This window comes from Falco cherrug, chromosome 7 (genome assembly GCF_023634085.1).
Source record: "Falco cherrug isolate bFalChe1 chromosome 7, bFalChe1.pri, whole genome shotgun sequence".
Classification (NCBI taxonomy): domain Eukaryota; kingdom Metazoa; phylum Chordata; class Aves; order Falconiformes; family Falconidae; genus Falco; species Falco cherrug.
The window spans coordinates 72,655,520-72,676,267 of NC_073703.1; the positions used below are offsets into that span (position 1 = coordinate 72,655,520).

At 43.4% G+C, this 20,748-nt stretch overlaps 1 protein-coding gene across 1 annotated transcript in view; it reads right to left on the reverse strand.

Annotated features, from left to right (window-relative positions):
• Window positions 1–20,748, reverse strand: part of SPTBN5 (spectrin beta, non-erythrocytic 5) — a 99,137-nt gene that overhangs the window by 62,723 nt on the left and 15,666 nt on the right. Inside the window, exons 12-30 of the mRNA XM_055715039.1 lie at window positions 19,715–19,906; window positions 18,825–18,977; window positions 17,324–17,454; window positions 16,139–16,390; window positions 15,470–15,757; window positions 14,580–14,826; window positions 13,610–13,749; window positions 12,521–12,620; window positions 11,594–11,764; window positions 11,337–11,501; window positions 10,369–10,595; window positions 9,609–9,795; window positions 8,144–8,344; window positions 6,872–6,988; window positions 6,117–6,280; window positions 4,373–4,505; window positions 3,428–3,573; window positions 2,576–2,690; window positions 541–651 (exon numbers count right to left, since the gene is read on the reverse strand). Of these exons, the coding sequence (XP_055571014.1) occupies window positions 541–651; window positions 2,576–2,690; window positions 3,428–3,573; window positions 4,373–4,505; window positions 6,117–6,280; window positions 6,872–6,988; window positions 8,144–8,344; window positions 9,609–9,795; window positions 10,369–10,595; window positions 11,337–11,501; window positions 11,594–11,764; window positions 12,521–12,620; window positions 13,610–13,749; window positions 14,580–14,826; window positions 15,470–15,757; window positions 16,139–16,390; window positions 17,324–17,454; window positions 18,825–18,977; window positions 19,715–19,906 (3,240 nt within the window). The remainder of the gene's footprint in view (window positions 1–540; window positions 652–2,575; window positions 2,691–3,427; window positions 3,574–4,372; window positions 4,506–6,116; window positions 6,281–6,871; window positions 6,989–8,143; window positions 8,345–9,608; window positions 9,796–10,368; window positions 10,596–11,336; window positions 11,502–11,593; window positions 11,765–12,520; window positions 12,621–13,609; window positions 13,750–14,579; window positions 14,827–15,469; window positions 15,758–16,138; window positions 16,391–17,323; window positions 17,455–18,824; window positions 18,978–19,714; window positions 19,907–20,748) is intronic.

Consider the following 20,748-nt stretch of genomic DNA (forward strand, 5'->3'; position numbering starts at 1 on the left):
GAGCTGACACTTTTCACAAGTTTGTAAAATGAGCCCTATACTTCTTTCTCCCAGTCCAATACCTATCCCTCTAAACTTGTTGAAGATTCCAGACTGCCACCCCATCTTTCCTTCTACAATCCTCCATAGTCAAGCAATGCAATCTGTGTTCAATGAATATTCAGTTTCTCTGCACGTGCACCAGATTGTAGATTTTTCTTGTAATCGCCTGGAATGCTTTGAAGGCGGAGGTAAACATATCACAAAGCCTGGCATAATCATACATTTTAAACAGTGATCAAAAATATCCCTGTGAATCACTTCAGCAGCGTTCATTATACTATGTGCCTTATTTGTAAGGTTTTAAATGGCCTACTTTATCACTGTCATCAGACCTTGAACATATTAAAAAATCAGAAGGCTAAGGAAGATCCTTAGAGATTTCCAGTCTCTCACAGAGAACCTGTAATAATTTGGTTCACGATACCAAATTACTATTATGATTGTCTTGGGAACCTGAGTTTTGGCTACACATTAAAGACTACACATTACTTCCATTACCTGCTGATCATTCCCAGAGAGCTCATGCTCCAGGGCCACATGGTTTCGGAGCTGGGTTTGCACACCTCTCATGTCCTTAGCAACAACATCTGGAATACTTTTGGACTTCTCCTAGAAGGCAGAAATCAGAGAAAGCTTTGTTACTTTCTACTTCCAAGCAAAACACACTACAAGCCTGCTTGTGTAGTGCAACTCTTTCTGCAGTTAAGGACATCCTGGGTTACTCAACTATGACAGGGAAAAGGAAGCTGGAAAAATCTGTCCTAGTGCATCTTCCTAGTAATTCGGCTGTAAGTATCTTAGTGATTAAGCTAGCCAACCAGAGTGTGAGAGATGAAGGTTCAAGTCTTTCCTTGATCAGACAATACAGAAGAATCTCTTACAGACTCTGTGCTGGGAATCAATCTTGAACAGCTGCTGCAGTGACATATAGTGAATTCTTACAGTAGCATTATCAACCAACAGTTTCAGGGCATTCTTTGGGATACAGGTGGTCTGTCTTGTGAACATCTTTAGATAAAGATTTAGTTATACATGCTCAGGAAAGATTACTGTGAAGACGAGAGAAATGGAGAGACCGTCACATAAAAGGAGACTTAAACATTTACTTAGCTCAGCAAAGGTTCAGGGGGACTTAGCTGTTACAGAGACATGCACTGGGAACACAGCAAGCAAAAAGAAAAGGCACTTCAGCTGGAGGACAACACTGTTGCTAGAATAAAATTATCAGAAACTAGCTCCAGGTCAACTGAGGTGAAAATTAGAAGAACATTTCTAACCACTGGACAAGTACCTTTCTGTAACAGATTGACAGGCTGGTCTTGGGGTGCCAACAACTCCTGTAGGAAGAGATGCATGCTGTAGTTGCCTATGCTATGATGGTACTGGAGTTGGTGACTTAAGCAAAATCTTGTAGTGCTACGTTCCTATGAGAAATGGCTTTCCCTGGTAGACATCTAACCAGGGTACACAGGAAAGGATGGGCAAGATAACTGGATTGCTCTCCCACACAGTAGTGAAGCTTATTAACAAGATGTGACCCAAGAAGGTGTATTGGTTGCCAGGACCAGGCTCAGAATGGGGATAGACACAGTCAGTCTGTGTTTCTGAACTATCACTTGTCACTGCCACAGAATTAACTACTTCATCACTGAAGTTAAATATGCCCCAGGTTCTGAAAACCCCAGCCGGTATACAGTGGAATATTATGACATTTGATTTTCCATTCATAACAGGGAAAGAAAACAGGAACACCATAGCTGGGCAGGGCTGCCTCTGCCAGCACAAGCAAACAGAAAATCTACTGCATGTAACCTAACAAAGCTCTGCTGCCTTGCAAACACTGGAAGCTCTGCTGGATCACCACCTCCTGTACATATCTGCATTAGAGAAACCACACCGCTCTTTACAGCAAGGATGTGGTTTCTCTGTGAAATTCTTCAGGATGCTCAGATAAAACTGAGGGCTGAAGATTTGCATTGGGAGTTCTCCCCTCAGTTTTCACACTGGGACTGTTTGAAATTATGGCCAGTACTGGGAATTGAAATGAGAGGAAAATATTTTTGGCCCGTCTTTTCACATCGGGTCACATGATTGTCTGACAACCTTCCAAGGCTAACTATAACTATCACTGTAACGCAGACACCTTTCTCACAAGACAGTTCTTTCTTCAGTACATAAAGCTGATGGTTTACAAAGAACCACCACAGTGAGGCAGTAAACGGTTTCTTAGGCCTGATGACTGCAAACATTACTATATGCATTGCACTGTGGCCAACTCAGCTCAAGCCCCGGTTTTCTCAGCTCATCCCACAGAACAGCAACTCCAGCTGCACTTGGTTTCACCAATGGTTCTCATAAGGTGACCAGTCAGGCATCTAAGGATTTCCTAGGATTTTTTTTTTTAACATTTTTCCTAACATATAGGCTTCTTGCTGACATTAAGTCAGCAGTAAGCACACTGAGAATCATAATACTCCACAAATTAAGCTGAAATGAAGTTTGCATTATATGAGACTTTCCAATTATTTTTTACCTCAATATGGGACAGAGCATCTGTTAGATCTTGGTAACACTTGTGAATTGCCTCAGCATCTCTCAGATGCTCGCCTCGTAATCTGGTGGTCTCCAACAGCTCCTCCCAGGAGTTCCTACAAGGGAGGATGGGGAAAAGAACCACGTAAAACACTTAAACCAGGAGTAAAGGAGATCGACAGTCTGAAGAAAGACTAAAACCAAGACCTCCTCTGACTTTTTCATTCCTGCCATTAAATTCTCTTGGAGCAATTCCCTGCTGGGCAGCATGTCTCATACGTTACTCTGTCCATGTCCTCCTGTCTGCTCCAAGCACTTAAGCAGATGGTCCTATATAAGGGTGCCTCTCTCTAATTTACTTTTCAGGTGTTATATGCAGGACTTAAGAGAACTTATTCAGATCGTACTGTTTCTTTATGCTTCTCTTCTGGGTCATCTTGGGCTGATGTCAGACCTAAGAAGCTCAGAACATCTTAATGTTGTTCTGCAGAGCAGTCAGGGGATTCAAACTCAAAAATGAGAAGCAATAAAGCAGCAGCTAAATTCCTAGCCTTTCAGTTAGGTGATCCTGTTTCAAAGGACAAAGGAAGTTCACCCACCCCTTACTTATAAAGCACCTCTGATGCAATTTACAAGAAGGCAAATCAGCAAGCAGATAATGTCTGCATTTATAGTAGTCTATTTTTAAATGAGGCATGGCAGCAGCTCTGTATCAGCGAGCAAACCACATGTCTTGCAGTTAGAAAACTGGGAGGACATGCCTTATCCTTTTCTAATTCCTTGTCACTTCCTCATCCTCCTTAAAAGTGAATTGAAAGGATAACGTATTACAGAGCTAACACAAGTCTCTTACCTTAGCTCTTTCTGCTTCTGCCGAATTTCCCTGGACTCAAAATGTCCACAGTTCAGCAAATTGTCTGCCAGCTGCTGGCAAGCCACAACTCTTTTCCCAGCTGCTTCCAACTGGTGTCGGAACGTGTCATATTTGGCACAAAGTTGCTTTTGAAGGAAAAACAGCAGTAACAAAAAAGGCATTTTGAGTGGTCTCTTTTCCCAAACATACCTGCCCAGTTATCAGAGCATAGCCAAAAGACATATAATAAGCTGACTGTATTTGGAGACTGAGAAACTGCAGAGAATGACTGGATTTTACCACCAAAGACCATGAGGAGCTACAAGCTATTCGCAAAACATGAGGTTTGTGATGTGGATAGGAGGAAGAAACAATTACTAAGGATAAAAACAAACATTCAATGCAGAATTCAATTATTCTATCACTTGTTTTCACTTCATCAATGCAAATGTGTATTCAGTACTATAACTGGATAATGTAGTCTGGTTTTAAGATCTAGGACACAAGATATTTTGAAATTAATTATAAAAATGAGGATACTGAATGGCTATTGATTTCTAACAGGCTGACATTAGATTAGTCTCTGTGCCATGTGAAGACATGTAGCTGCAGATGTCTGTATATTAGAATTTATGATGAAAAAAATCCTTAACGGACACAACACTGAAATATCTGGTTATTAAAAATAGAAAGGAGCTGCTCTCTGGAGGTGCAGACATTTTACCATGCAGTTGTTCCACGCAGCTCGGCCCCCACAGTAACAGGATGTGTTAGGCAATGCTGCCTGCCTGTTGAGCCAATCCTCCCCACCCACTCTCCACCCTTTTCTCTTCCTGTCTCCCAGTTATTTACACTTACAAGTTTTCAAGGACAATCTTAGAATCCTTTTACGGTCTCATTATATAGAGTTTGGTTGATTTTTGATCTGTGACTCAAAAAACTCACCAAGACATGTTCATAATCATTTCCATAGTCTTCAGAGTCAGCTACTTGTTTCTGCTGAGTGATCCAGTCTTGCAGATCTTCATATTCTCGTAGAAACTCATGCAAGGCAAGAGTGTCATCCAGCTTCTTCCTTCTGTTGGGGGAAGGAGACAAGACAACACAATTAGACCAAGGGAATATAAAAGGAGGGCAATCAGTAACTTTATTCCTATTAATCCCCAAAACCTCTCACCATCAAGACTCACTCTCTTTAATGTAAGAGCTGACTTATTTCTCAAGATTGGAACTCAATCAGACTCATCGGCTGAGTTTCCCAGAAGAGCACTGTGCCTGCATGAGCTCTCTCCCTGGTTTGGGGTTTTGGGGTTTTTTTGGGGGGAATGTTTGGTTTTGGTTTTGTTTTTTTGTTTGGGTTTTTTTCTTCCCATGAGAATGTCCTTCTTTCCTGCCCCCCCCCCCCCCCACAAATCTGTCCTGATCTGTCTTTCAAAAAATAACTGCAGTACTTATGAAAATGAGAAGGCAACCTTTCTAATGGAGGATGGTGTGCCTGGAAGGCAAATGTTATGAAATCATTTTATGCAATTCTGCTCATATTTCTTGTTCAGCAAAATTACTGCAACCTGCTGCATATTTCTTAAAATCTGGAGTTTCTTACAATACAGCCTGACATGTTACAGGCCTTCCACAGTAAATAAAATATCAATATTCCATCTGCTAACACTGCCTGGCCATTATGCAAATGTTCCAGGAAAGATGAACGTGGCTTCCCTGTTTGCTTCACAAATGCTCTGATATCACAAGAGATGTAGCCTGATGAAAAAGTCCACCCTGGCAAGCAGAACGCAGATCAGAGGTACAAACCAAAGCACCAATAAGGCACCATGAGACCCAAATTAGCATTAAGCATGAATGAAAGCTAAACATCTCTGTGTTCAACACACAGAAACATTTTGATATTTCTCAATTAAGTGTTTATTTTTCTGATTTTCATTCACAGGTTTTTCTATTGATGCTTGGCATTTCCTCTAGGCTTAATTATTCTAGTATTCAGACTCATCTATACGTTATTCTGGTTGCAGAGCCCCATTCCTTTTCTGAGTGAAATATTTGTGGAGGAAAAACCTAAACTGTTCAGGCACTTTTTCCTTCCTGAGAACAAACCCGAAGTGTTTAAAAACCCCATGCACAAGCAAACTGTCCTGTTGTAAACATCTTAATGTAACAATAATAGAAAGGAAGGGAAATGAAAAGTAAACAACTCATTCAAGTGTAAAACCCTTCTTACATTAGTGCAGCCACCAGGCATAAAGATAAGTGTAACTGTGATTGTCTCCCTTCTGCTATGTAATAAGACATTTTCAAGCAATATTAAGGAAACCTTTTAAAAATATTTTTTTCATTTTGATAGCAGATTCCAAATACCACAAAGGCAAGTAAGAATCTGGCATCTCAAGTCACTTTACAGAAAGATGATGAAGGGCAAAGAGGAAATCTGGGGGCCTGAAATCCTTAATATGTAGCAAAACTCCAGAATAAAATGTAGAGTTCTTGCTTAGCAATAATGAAAAGCTCACAGGTGCACAGAACTAATACAGAAACAAGCAATTCCCTAAATACTTGAAAAAAAGAGGACATAATGGATATGATCTAAATTCCAGTGAGGTAACTGGAGATAATCCTTCATTGACTTCAGTGGGCTCTGCATCAAACCTAGTATCCAAGAGGCAGTTCTAGTTTATACCTCACTGCTGCTAGTTCTTGCAGCTCCTGGAGTCTTGAATGAACTTGCTCCTTTGGTGCATCAACCTCAACATACTGGATGGAGCCCACAAGAGAAAGAGTTTGGGCACTTTCACTCAGTTCTTTCATCATATTTTGGTAAATGGCAATCTCATGCTCCAGTGCCTGGCAGAGAAAAGAGTGGATGGAAAGTCAGTTGTTCAAGACACCCACTGTTTGAAATTCTGCACCCGCCTATGGTGTAATCATTGAGACATTAAACAAGAGAAAATTTTTCTGGAAGCATGTGATGTTTCCAAAACTTGATCAACTTTAGATAACTCTCCAGCAAACTTCTTTTGAAAAAAAAAGTGTACCTAAATTCAAACAAATTAGGTGAACGAAGACAACTGGAATTTTGTGATGCATTATTAGGCAAAGTATTCCTGAAATTATACTCTATTTTCATCTTTGATTATAGGGGGAAAAAAAGCTTCTGCATGCATCTGTTGAGACTAGAAAGCAGGTATCAAATCATAGTCAGTTTTGGCCTCAGGAAAACAAGATGAGAATATTCACCATTCTCCTTTTTCCTCAAACTATATATTTTCCAACCAGATTAGTAAACTGCATTGATCTCTTCTGTCTATTCACATGTAGACATACATCAATGCAAAGTATCTTGTAGATGGCTGGACGCTTAAGTACCAAAAAACTTTACAACCACAGACAGACCAGAAGATCTAGCCTGTGTACAGAATTTAAGCAGAGAAATACCTTATGTTTCTTGAGCAGTTTCAGTGTTCCATCTTCATCCTTACCATAGTCCTTACTTGTTGCCAGGGGATGTTTTTCTGCTATCCAAGCCTCCAGGTCTGCAGTATTCATTAGAAACTATCAGTTAAAGAGAAGGTAAATTAGTTTCTACCTTAACTTTCAAAATAAGTAATTTTTTGGACCTAATAAATTCTAAATGGAGGGTGCACTGCAGGATTTACTGTGATCTTTTACTGAATAACAAATAAAGACTATTTAATCCCAAGAACTACTATTCCACGCTGTTCTGTGAAATCATATTAAGATGAAAGAGGCCACAGATGGAAGACTGTGGCAGGATAATTAAGGTGTTCTCCAGGCCTCAACGCTCTGGCAGTAAGTTTCAAGTTGTCTCACTTTCTTCACATCACTATCCTTACTTGAGACTTCCTTTACCTTATTCACTAAGGGTAGGGGCTAACTGTGTAATACCAGTGTGATATTTCTCATTCCCCTTCCTGATAAGTTTGAATCACCTATAAGAATCAGGCTTCATAAAGCTTGTAGTATGTATAGCTGTTGATAGACGGAGGAAGTAACAGAGAGATGATCAGCTTCCCCAATGAACATAGTTTAGGTGGGCCTATGAACTCTGTGCAAATGCTGTTTATGTCTGCAACAATGCATGTGTTATCTGAATAACTGCACTCCTACATGAGTCACTGATGACAGAAAACTTGGATCACTGAGATAAATACTTCATTCCTTTTTTTTTTTTTTAAACAAGCTAAACATAAATGTCCAGTATCCTGTTGAAAATAATAGTGCCAAAAGTCCTAACTCGCTCTGACAGTGAAAGAATGTTATCAATTTCTCATTATCATTTTGTTGTCTGCAACAGGTAAAGGTTGGATGGCACAAGAGATCCCTTCTTTACCAATTTCCTTGTCATAATTCTCCAGTCTGAAGGGCCACTTCAGGATCCATTGCATTACTTAAGTCAAAGCCTCAGGCTGTATAAAGATATTAAGAAAGGAGCTACAAGTAGGAGAAATGTGTTTTATACACAACCACGAGGGATGGGTACAGAGTCCAAGGCAGACCTCTAGGGCAGCAGGTCTAGATGGGGGCTGCATTCAGCTATGCAACCCAACCCTCCATTCTCATCAGTCTGGCCTCAAGCAACTGAAGTGGATACAAATCCCAGCAAAGCCGTTTTGTTAGTCGCGTTAAAACTTTGGTCCTCTTTTTTGTCTGAAGAAGCTACTGTGTAAGCACTGCTGTAATCTGTACCTCCTGGAAGCCAACTGAGTGCTGCAGCTGCTTCATCCTTTTCTCACAGGACTCCTCCAAGCCCTGCCAGGCAGTCACAAGCTCCTGGCATTTCTCACTTATTTTCTGAGCTGATGGATGCTGGCCTACAACCATTGTTCTTCCTTTATTCAGGACCCGCTGGACTTGCTGTTTGTGGGCATTCACTTCTGCCTGCAGTTCCTGGGAATGACATAAAAGAAAAAAATAGGAATATAGGAAGGGTATGCGAGGACAAAGAAATTCTGTGTGGTCCTCGTCCTAAGCAAAGCTGGCAGCTTGTGACAGTGGGCAGAGTATATAGCTAGTGGACACAAGGACTGTCTGTTTCTACAACAGCTGCAGCCTCAGCCACCAGTCTCAGCCCTGCTTGTAAAATGCTCTGCTCTTGTGCTGCCATTGAGGGAGGAGCTAAGAGTCTGTTTGAAATTCTGTGGCAGCAGACATCCCTTAACTTCCCTACACCCTCAGCATTACTGAAGTCCTCAGCCTGGTGCTCTGGCCTGGTCCTACCCCTTCTCCTTACCCCTTCCCCTGCCCAGCAGCCGGGGAGGTTTGGGAGATGGAGCAGGACAAGGGATGAGACACAAAGCTGAGGGTTTCAGAAGAGTGTTGAGCTGCTGATGGGAAAATAAAATATCCCAGAAGACGAATGGGCTGGAGAAAGATGGGAAGAGAGACATTTGTCAACAGTACCATGAAAATCATTAGATTCCTGCTCCATAAAGCCTCCCAGCTGCTCTTACAAACTTTCTCATGGAACTTGCAATCTAAGTGCTGCAAAATCCAGTGTTGTCTGTGGCGCAGGGCAGCCCTGAGGTGCCCCTCGGGTGGTAGGAACTGCTACAAAGAATCAGACTCTCTAGAAATCAGTGTTAACCTGTCTTTATAAATATGTTGACTGCAGCTTGTTCAAAGCATTTTACAAGCAGTACAGAACTAAAATAAACATTAAATGGCTGTTATATGCTCTCCTAGAGTCTAGCATGCACAAACCTCAAGACTGCATGTATAATGAAGCAGTAAGCAGAGAACCAAAATAGGATGTATAACAGTCAAAGTATCCAACCTAGATCAACTCACAAAGCAAAACAATTGGGTTTTTCTATTTAGTGTCAGGTATACCAGCTTTCCATCCACTTCTAATGGGAAAAGCTACAAAATTTCTCAGACTACTACTGCAAAATACGACAAACTTTGCAGTTACCACAGGAATTTCATGTTTGCTCTGCAAATCATCACACTTCTGACTTGTCTCAATCAACTGGAACCATTTTAGCTGGGCAAGCGCCACAATCAGTGAATGTACTCATTGGAAGTGTGGCAATCCACTTTGCTTGCAATGACCTTCCTGAAGGTAAAGGAGAATTGCGTAGGTGCTGGTTTGCAGGCTGAGGTGAAAGGCAACATGCCAACATGCTGTAATACACTTCATTAAAGGAGTTACCTTGTGTTTTTGCAACAGGCTTTGAGCCACATCCAAGGACCTCCCACAGTTGGTGGAATGGGCAATAGGCAATCGTTCATTAATCCAGTTCAGTTCCATGTCATGATAATGGTAGAACTCGTAGAGATTCACTGCAGCTTCCAGCGACTTCTGCCTCTTATCAAGAGGTGCTTGCAAAGACTCAAACCTAGGGGCCACCAATTAAATGTATATTAAAACAAAGTTTTATCCTGATTCAGCCAAGGGAATTAGGCTTTGATACCACTGTAAAGATTAGAAAACACTGGACAACTCTTTGCAATTAAATGTCAATGGTTAGTGCTGGATGCCCATACAAGAATTCGTTCTCCAGAAGGCTACTTTTGGCAAGGAGACTTATACGGTAACACTAGACATAAGCTGAGGAAAAGTGATTTACACTTTTGAAGTCCTAGGCTTGTCCTGTGATGTTTTAAAGAACTAGTCACTACTGAATGCTGGATCACTGCACCTCCTAGAAAGCTCTGGGTGACCTATGGATAAGCAGAGGACTAGAGGAGGAGTGCAGCAGGCAAGAAGCAAGGTCCAGTAATAAAGGTTTAGGCAGGTCAACAGGCAGCTGTGTAGGTGCAGATCAAAACACAGTTGTGGTACAACCAGGGAGAAAAATCATCCCTCAGTATGGGTTAAACCTAATCAACTGAAAGGCATTTTCTAGAAGGTAGAACAAAAAATTCTATTTGTCACAAGGGATGGAGACAAAAAGAGAGTGGCATCTCACCTTTTCAGATATTTCTGTGTTTCATCCAGAATCCTCTGGGAGTCAAAGTGATTGGTGGCCATATTCCTTGCATGAGATACAACAGAGTTCATTTTCTCTGCCAGTTCACGTGTCTCATTTTCCAGCTGTCTGTGCTGCTTGAGCAGATCACGGCTGGAGCGTAAATCATGGCCTGTCTCAGATTCCTGAAGAACTTTCTCGATTTTCTCTATCTTCTTTTTGGCATCCTGCCAGGAAAAATTACAGCACACTCATACTGACCTTTCAACATCATTTTCTTTCACTCGGCACCTCCTATGACAGCTTCCTGGACACAATTTTTAAATCCATATGTCGTTTCTCGGTAACATGATGGCCAGGTACCTCTAAGAGGCATCTCATGGGAGTATTTTGTTTTGCTCGCTATTTTGGAGCACTCTTCTCTCCAAGACACTAATGCACATTGCTAAAAACAGTCTCTTTGAACTATCTTCAGTGACCTAATACCAAACAATCAAACAATATCCAAAGGCTTCAGACGGTAGCTACAACACAACAGCAGTCCTATGACATACTGGTACCTAAACAGCTTCACAGCACATTGTTCCTCTTATACAATTCGCCTGGATGACAATGGACTGAACACAGTGCCATGCTGCCAGCCTCTGAACTGACTCCAAGCAAGCGTTTATGTTTGCACAGCACTGACCCATGCAGAGAGTTCTGTTTGTTTTCCCAGTACAGGGTGGCCGGAGAGTTCAACAGCTTTGTGGCCTGGTGCGGTGCTGGCACTGCTACCCTGCTCATAGCTTTGGAGTGAACTTGGTCAGCGTTACATTGGGGTTTCTCTGCTGAGTCTGCAGAGAAAATGGACACCTTAAAATACACATTTTTCTCAATGGTATTCTGCACTTTTTTGTAAGGACCACACAACAGAGGAACCAGGCTCCTAGGCCATTCCTCCCCTCTGTTCCCCATCACCTCCTCACCTGGAGCAGTTCCATGAGCTGTTCTTGCTGCCCAGCTTGTCTCAGCTTGTCGCCTCTCTCTATCATCTTGCCATACAACTCCTTCCACTTCTTTTGAAGCTCTGACATCTTCTCCTGGATAGAAGTTGCAGCATAATGGTTGCCTTGAATCAGTTGACTTCCTTTCTGAAGAAACATGGCACATCATTTTGTTGAGCAAATCATCATCTATGAAATCTGTGACAAGATGGAAAATTTGCCTCCAAAACTGCCTTCACCTTTATCAGTGTGGTGAAGTGCTCCTCATTAGCCATCATTTCCTTCTCAGCAGCCTCATGCCACTTCAGTTTGCGTAGAACATTTGTTGGATCGCGATAGGATTCATCTGATGCAATCTTATACTTCTCTTCCATCCATATCAAAAGCTCTGCAGCGTCACGATTAAACTCCTTAGAGAAAGAAACAGGATTTATATCAATTTAACTTATGATTCTGTGTGGGTGTACAGTGCAATCCTTGCTGTTAGGATCAAGCCTGATTTTTTTCCCCTAAAAAACCCTGTACATTTATAGATTTATAGAAAAATATTTATGTATGTGTGAATATATATATAAAATGTGTAACATGTATTTTATGCTTTCCTGTAAAAGTTGTTCTACATTACCAAAATTCTTAATTGAAGACGTATGATCTTGAACCACTGACTAGTTTTTAAGCCCTTGGAGTAGTATCTCTTTGTCTCTTTTTTACCACTTTTACTGATCTGTTGCCTCTAATTGTCAGTGAAGGTTTTCATTTTTGATAGACTATCATCCGTAATTGTCCAATCCTCCAGTACAACTTTGTATCCCAGCACTGGAAGCTAAATTTGGTGTCAAAAGTACAGTTACAGGAAGTAACTGTGCCAAATTATTAACAATAATATGTAATGAACAGAATAAACTTATCCAGCAGATGAAACATTCTGTTCATATTTTTCATTCGGTATCTCCAGTTTTGTTTTGGAATTTTGCTATGGTCACGGCTTTGAAGATTCATCATCAGTGTATCACTGGCTCCCTGGAGATTGAAATCCTGTCTCATAGCCAAAGAGAAAGTGAGCTGCAGTAGGAATGTTGAGCATTTTGAGATTTGTCCCATGTTAAGGCAAAGGGTAAAAATACTTCGCACACAACTGAGCAAATTTGCAGTATTAGTTCTTTTACCTGCAGCTGTAGGGAATCCAACAACCTCCGTTTTTTCTTGTCATTGCTTTGTATCAGCCGCTCCCACCTTTGCTGGAGAGTGACCATTCTCTCTTCAATACTACCAAGAAAAACAGGAAATCCAATGCAGTACTAGTCATACTGCTTCCCCTTGGTTGTACTGTAGTCATGACTATGATATAAAGGGTGTCTAGTTCAACACCTCTGTTGACAGGAGGAAGGGATAGATGGCCCTGTCCCATGACCATGCTGGGCTCACCTGGAAAGCAGTGAGCACTTGCCAGCTGCGCTGGATTTTCCTTTTGTACGGCTGAGTTACATTAGTGAACTGCAGTCATGTATGCGTGACTGTAACACCCAGACCTTCCTCTTTCCCAAATACTCCACTCTGATTAATAATTTTCTCTGTGATGTAAATGCAATGAGGCTCTGAAATGGCCTTCTAACGGTGGTAGTGGTGGCAAGAAATCAGATTTTAAGAGCAGTTTTGCAGGTTTGTGGAGGAATTTTGAAGACATTATCACCAGTGATCACAAGAACATGGTCTTTTTGACCCAAGAGGCTCAACTCTGAACCTATCTTTCTAATTCTTGTTTATACAGAGGCCCCCTTACTAGATGCTAGTGGCTCTAGCAGAGTAAAGGAATTAGATGACAGTTCAGCTTCAACAAAAACAAGAAGGAGCTACTCCTGATGACTTATTTTCTCGTGAAGTTTCTGTAATTTTTTAACAGAAAACATTAATTCTAATATGTGATACCGATAAATGAAGGAAAATCTGTTTCATGTCGGCATTTAATGAGTTTACATTAAAGAAATTTTAACACTCTATGTAATTTATGATACAAGGTGAATTATTCTAGCATTCTGTCAAATGCCACTTCTAACCTAAAGCATTTAGCTTATTTTTCCTGAGAGCATAGGAAGTCTGTATCTTTCTGAAAAAAAAAATTTAAAAAATCCTTTTTTCCCCCTTCACCCAGCAGATCACAGCTTGTAGGTCAACTAAATCCTGGCTCTGAGAAAGTTTTTCAGCTCACCCTAATCACACTGGATCAATTAAAGCTAAATAAAAGAGTTTGGACTCACATGTGAGAAGCGAAGTGCCTGCTCTCTATTAGGTTCATCCCATTTTCATTAAGTGCTTCAACTCGTCTCTTCAGTGCCATTAGCAGTTGTTCAAATTCCCAATGTTGCTTCAGTAGGCTTCGAGCAGCATCTACATGGTCCTGCATTTTAAGAAAGAAATTTTGATCAAGTCTTTTCTTAGTTGTGTTGTTTCTGTAGCAATGAAAAGTAATCCTGGACCTTATTTTCCCCCATCTCTTTCAGGCAGGAGATACACAGTACATTTTGCATGTCCCTAAGGATGTTCAGGGCCACAAACAAGCAGTTGGTGTTTGTATCATATCTGGTTCCTCTGTTTTGTTTCCATTATGATTCCATTTTCACCTTTTAAGAAAATCTGCATTCTGAATTTATGCCAGCACTCTGGCACATCTAAGGACATGCAATACAAAAAGCCATAACTACGTATTATCCCATCCAGTTGACCCAAAAGCACTGAAGTTTCAGCTGAAAACAGAAAAGATGACACAACCTCCTCCTTCGCTGATCTTATGAATATTGCCTGCATTTGTTTTTTCCTTCATTTGCTTTAACGTTCTTAAAATACTCAATAAAGAGAAAAAGCTTTGTTTTTTAAAAGTCATGTTTTTACTTCACACAAAAAAAAATATGTTCAAGCTGAACCTTTTTTTTAATGGTTAGCCACCAAACGAACGAGGCAATTGTATATAAACCATCTGACACGTACAAACACATCGACAAATCACAACTCTAGCTGTTTTTAAATTTTTTTTCTGAGATACAATGAGCTTTGCTCTCATTAAGATAAGTAAGAACATAAGAACACTAATAAGAACCTGAAAGTCTAGCTTCCAAGTACTAAAATTCCGTGACCATAAGAATGAGGAAACAGATCTAATTAAGAAATTTGCTGCTACTCCCTGGATGGGAAGATGAAGTAGGAGAAAATAAAATCAGCTGCTGTACATACCCCAAGGCCATCCCCCCTGAGAAAGGCCTCATGGCCAGAGAGGGCTGCATTGATACGGTCTCCCTCCCTATTGAACTTCTGCAATTCCAGGCTGTCCTGCAGCTTTTTCCGTTGCTGTTCCCACATTTTCTCCAGCTCTTTGTACTCCTTGGCAAGCCTCTCCATGGACTGGTAGACATCTACGGTCCTCCCGTTACTGGGTTTTTGGTGGATTACTTTGCCCCCTAGCTCTTCCAGCTGCACAAATCTTCCCAGAGCCAAAAAAAAAAAAAGTGAGACCTCACTGCATGAAGGAATTATGAATTCTCATTCATCACAGCTCTTTGCTCCCTTGGCAGTGCCTAGACATTAGCTTCCCCCCCTCTCTTTCCCTCCTTTCCTGCTAGCCATTGATGTGCACTACAAAGTGCAGCTGGCTGTTTGCTCAGGGATACATGCTGGAGGCAGCAGCGAGGTTTCCCCATTTGGACCAAAGGTCCATATAAGCAGGCTTTCCCATGGGGAGGAGGACCAACAGTATCTGGAGCTTCGTAACAGTGCAGAAGGAGATCGGAAGATGATGGCAACTGGAAGCATAAGGCCTGAGAGGAGAAGGACTGGGGCAACTAAAAGTGCAGATGGTACTATCCAAGCATGTCAGGAGAGCTTGTGGAGTACTACTCCAAACATACAGCTCCTCCTTCTCCCTCCATCAGCCATCAGGGTAAGTACGCAAAATCTGAATGGATTTTGTGTTTCAAAGTTTCTTTTTGACACTGTTACAAAAGCACCTGAATAAACTCTCACTGTCACTTTCATATACAATTTATGTACATTATAGACAGGTTTCGTTTTCACAGTACTGTTGTCGTTATCACCCCACTCTGCCCACACTGACAGAATCTGTCTACCTTTCTTTCTGAGACCTAATTTCTTTCAGCAGGTCCTGATGTTCCTTCAGCAATTGCTCTGCAGAAACCACATCCACACCCATTTCTTCACTGCTCAGTTTCTCCCGAATGCCTTCTGCCCACAGCAAGAGCCTGCAGCTTTCTTGCAGGAAGGACTGTTGATCCTGGGCCTGCTGCAGAATGTTCCAGTTCTTTTGGATCTCCATCCTGAGCTTTGTCAGGAGCCTCTCCATGTTCTCCACCTGCTCAGTGATGGCCCTGCTCTCCGCAGGGTTAGTGTCCTTAATCCTACAAGAGGAAATAAAATACACTCAACTGGATGAACCCTTCAGGCATTTAGAGACTCTTTAAAAGGAATGGATTTGGATATTTACACTTCCATCAACAAGAAAGTCTGTGAAGGCAACAAATGTTCCACAAAAGCAAGAAATACCAGTGAGAATATGGTGTAATGCAGAAAGTGCATCCCTGTGAAAGCCTCTACTAACACTGTTGTGATTCAATGATTCATTCCCATTGTGAATGCACAGAAAACTTAAGGCAAGTCAGTTCTTCACGTTGCTAGAAAAAGAAACTTCACAAGCTGCTCATTCTCTTTATAGCCATAATTTACAACATGATCTTAGAGAACTAGCAAAGAATATGGAAACAAAGAGCAGGTTTCCTTACGATTTTGCAACACTCCTCAAGTATTCAATTTTCCTCTCAATCACCAGGACCTCTCTTCGAACTGTAGACAGTTTACGCTTGTCTGATTCCAGCCCAGCAGGTGAGTTCCCTAGTTCCAGACCCCCGAGTTGGACCATCTTGTCTTGCAGAAGTACTCCTACGCTCTGACAGTCCTGAAGAAATGTCCTCACATCAGCCACTCCAATCAGCTCGGAGCCCTTCTCCTCCTTGAGAGTTTCCATGCGTTCCCACCTGGGAGAGGAATAACCCGATTACTTGCATCTTGCCTCAGCCACTACCCCAAAACTTGCCTTCACCTAGAAGAGCAGATTCAATGTACAGCCTTTGTCATACATGAGCTATATCCTTTTTCCATTCAGAAAAACTCTCGTATAAAGATTACAGCAGGACTCCAGTGGGCTGAGGGGGTGAACACTAGCACTGCTCCACAGCCTCAAAGTTCATCTCAGTGCCATCTCAAGCAAGGGGACCCCGTTCAGGTGACCAGAACACACGGGACATGATGCAAATAAACAATAGTGGTCAAAATGAGGACCCGGCTGTGCCTCTTGGCCCTAGCTCAGTGGCACGGTGCCGGGAGCATGCACACAATAGGTACTAAATACACTTGGTGAAGTCAAACAGGGTTTCAGTCCCGCTCCATAGCTGTGAAAGGCACCCTCACCCTGGTGTTTAAGGAACAAAATCAGATGCTACGGTGCAATACAGATGGAACTGCTCTGAATCCATCACTGCTGCCCGGGGGCAGATTCACACCCCGCTTCAGCACACACCCACGCGAACTGCTGCAGTTTAAATACCTGTGCGGGCCCAGAAGCAGCCCCCGCTCCTGGAGGCAGCCGGGCGGCGGGGCACTCACCTCGGGCCCCGGCCACCGGCCCCGCTCGCTCCCGCTGCGGCGGCTGCCCTGCGTGCGGCGGCGCCTCTCCTCACCCCCGGCGGCCCGGCCCGGCCCGGCCCGGCCCGCGCCGCCACCGGCCCTCCCGCTCAGGCCGCGGCCCGGCGGGGACGCGCTGCCCCGGGCTGCCCCCGGCCCCGGGCCCCTCTGTGGGCGCCAGCCGCCCCGGGCGCCCCGTGGGACGGTGGCTCCGCGGGGCCAGACCGGGCCAGACCGGGCCGCTCCGCACCCGCCCGCAGCGCCCTGGTGACCGGCAGAGCCTTTACCTGCGGGCGATCGTTTCCAGCCAGATCCGGATCTGGGGATATTTGCTGGGACTGGCCTGCCCGTACTTCACAGCCAAGTCCTCGATCTCTCCCAGCCGGCCTTTGCCCGCAGCCAGTTCCACTAGAAAATTCTAAAATAGAAAAGATACAGGAACGCAGAGCCTGGGGGTGCTTTCTGGGCACGCAACTGTTAATAACGCGCGGCATGGCCCGGCTCCCGCGCTCACAGCCGCCCCCCGGCCCGCCCGCGGCCTCCTGCAGCCGGCGGCTTGCCACACCGTGCACCCCGCACCCTGCGCCCTGCACCAACCACCGCACCCTGCGCCCTGCACCGTGCACCCTGCACCAACCACCGCACCGTGCACCCTGCACCAACCACCTTGCACCACACTGCGCACTACACCCCGTGCACCACATCATGCACCAGACTGTGAACCACACTGTGCACCACACCGTGCACCCTGCACCACATCATGCACCAGACCACACCGTGCACCACACTGTGCACCACACCACACCGTGCACCTTGCACTACATTGTGCACCAGACTGTGCACCACACCACATGTGCACTGTGCACCGCACCACGCCGTGCACCACACCACACATGCACCATGCGCCACACCACACTGTGTACCGTACACATCACTACGTGCATTACACTGTGCACAGCACTGTGCACCACACCACATGTGCACTGTGCACCACACCGTGTACCACACCACACTGTGCACCATGCACATCATGCAGCACACCATGCACCACACCACACCGTGCACCACACCATGCGCCACAACACACCATGCACTGTGCACCACACCATGCACCACACCACACTGTGTACCGCACCATGCACCACACCACACTGTGCACCATGCACCACACTGTGCACCACACCACACTGTGCACCGTGCACCACATCGTGGACCACACCGTGCACCACACCATGCACCACACCATGCACCATACCTCACCGTGCACCACACCACACTATACTGTGCACCACACTGTGAACCACACCATGCACCACACTGTGCACCACACCACACTATACTGTGCACCACACTGTGAACCACACCACACCATGCACTGTGCACCACACCATGCAGCACACCACACCATGCACCATGCAGCGCAGCATACCATGCACCACACCACAGCATGCACTGTGAACCACACCATGCACCACACCATGCCATCCCCTCCGCTGGCACACAGCATGCCATCTTCCCATCATCTGGCATTTTTCTTCACGTGGTATGAGATAAACCATAACAAAAGTCCTTTTGTACTGTGATACAAAAGGAGAGGTTGAAGGGACATAATTACATTGGCTTCAATAAGCCTGGCATAGTTTATATGAAAGAAATATCTGATCTATACATGATTCCGTATGATGAAATGAATGAAAAGACTCTCACAACTGCATTTCCCAACTTTCATCTAGTGTCCCAAGGGCAATCCAATTAATCCTGTGATCTGTGAGCAGGGAAAAGGGGTACCTGGTATTTCTGCTGCATGACCTCTACGTTGTCTGCTTGAGGCTGGAGAGTCCGGAAGATGTTCTCTTTGTCCTTCATCCATGACTGAAATTCTTCACAGGAGCTACAGAAGCGGTAATATCCAATCATCTCCTCCAGAGCCTTTTTTCTGTCCTGTAAGACAGATGAAGACTTAGGTATTGTAATAACTCCTTGCTGTTTGAAGGGGGGGGGGGGAATCCTTGCATTTAAACTACACTACCCAGTTGGTAGCTTAGCAGCTTAGCGTTTTTGCCAGACTGCTGAAAGAGAACAAACGTGTTAACTTAAGATCACAGTTCTTCTTCCCAGAGCAACAGCGGTTTAAAGGCGTAAGAGAAGCAGCTGGAGAGCGCTCAGCCCCAGCAGGCCGCCAGCTGCTGGCAGAGCAGTCACCTCAGTCCCCTCAGCAGCATGCAAGTCCCACACAACATGGTTTTGTTGGTCCTTGGGGCAAGACTGTGGCAGGTGGGAGTGAAAAGTAATAATTGGAGACTGCAGATTATGCTTCGGGTTTTTTGGCTTGATGTTGGTTTTGTTTGTTCTGTTGTTATTATTATTCTCTGGTATCAGGTAAAACAGCCCAAAGATTTAGGAGCTGCAGCAAACAAACATTAGGGAAAGAAAAGATTACACAGAAGAATCCAGTCTTCATCACTTAAAAAGACTAGAAGGTAAATGGGAAGTTTGCCAACATAAAATACATTTTGATACCAAACTGCAATGATATTCTCAAACCTTGCAGTCCTACAGGATTGAGGCACGTTATTAAACTGAAAAGCAGGAGCCAGCACCGCACTTTAACCTCACTTAGCTTTGCTTTGGACTTGACTGGTTTTGTGAACTGCAAAGCACAGGAGGAGATACTATACCTCAGCCATGCTCTGTAGATTTTCATAAAGTGAATCTATTTCGTCTTGGGTCTTCCTGATATTCTCTGGAAGAAAATGAACATCTGGACTGGCAGTTCCAGGGAATGCAGTTTCAGATGTTGCGCAGGTTCGACTGAACAGCAGCTTTGCTGTCTTTTGATTTAAGTTACTTGGGGCTTCCGTCTTCACTATCTGTTAAGTAAAATTTAAGAGAATCAGTGGGTGAATACTCCTGATCCAGATAAAAATTTCACATGTAAGGAAAATTTGGCCTTGCTAGTTCAAACCACAGCATTCTGACCCTTTAAACAAAACATTTCCAGTATTTGTTTGAGTCAGTTTCCTTTGTTTTATTCTGAAAGAATAAACTAAATAACTGAAAAACATTTTAGTTTTGTTTGAAGAAGTTTCATTTAGCTCACATTAAAATATATTGATTCAGTAAAAATTTTCATTTTCTGCCCACATCAAGGTTGTTTGGGGTTTGTTTTGTAAAATTCTTAAAATTGCCAACAAAACAGGGAATCAACTATGCCCACAGTTCTGTTTGTAGTGATGATTTAGTACCTGAACATTTCCAATTTCAAAGCCTGTGAGTGCCCTAGTGAATAAATGCTTTTATTTGCACATCAATACTTTCTTGTCAGATTCTTTTTCATGTTAATAACAAAGCAATAAAACTTCTGTTCCAATAAAAATTAATGTTGGAACGATCAAGGTAAAGGAAAGACCCAAAATGGTGCTCATAGCTCTCAGACAGGTTTAGCTAAACGTTGAGTGACCATAGAACTCTGAAAGAAACAAGCTATGCAATGTGTCACTCATCTCCCCTGAATTCTGTTGTCAAATGAGCTGATTCAAGTCAAAAGTTCCCCTTCCAGTCAGCGGAACAGAGGGGCATCTGCAGATGTCGACTTCACCTCATGCGTCTTAAACACCTATCCTGGGATGGCACGAATTGCTCCTGGAGCTGTGGGATGGTTCATCACTACGTTGGGATGCAGAAAGAATTTGTAAAGATGTTTAGATTAAAT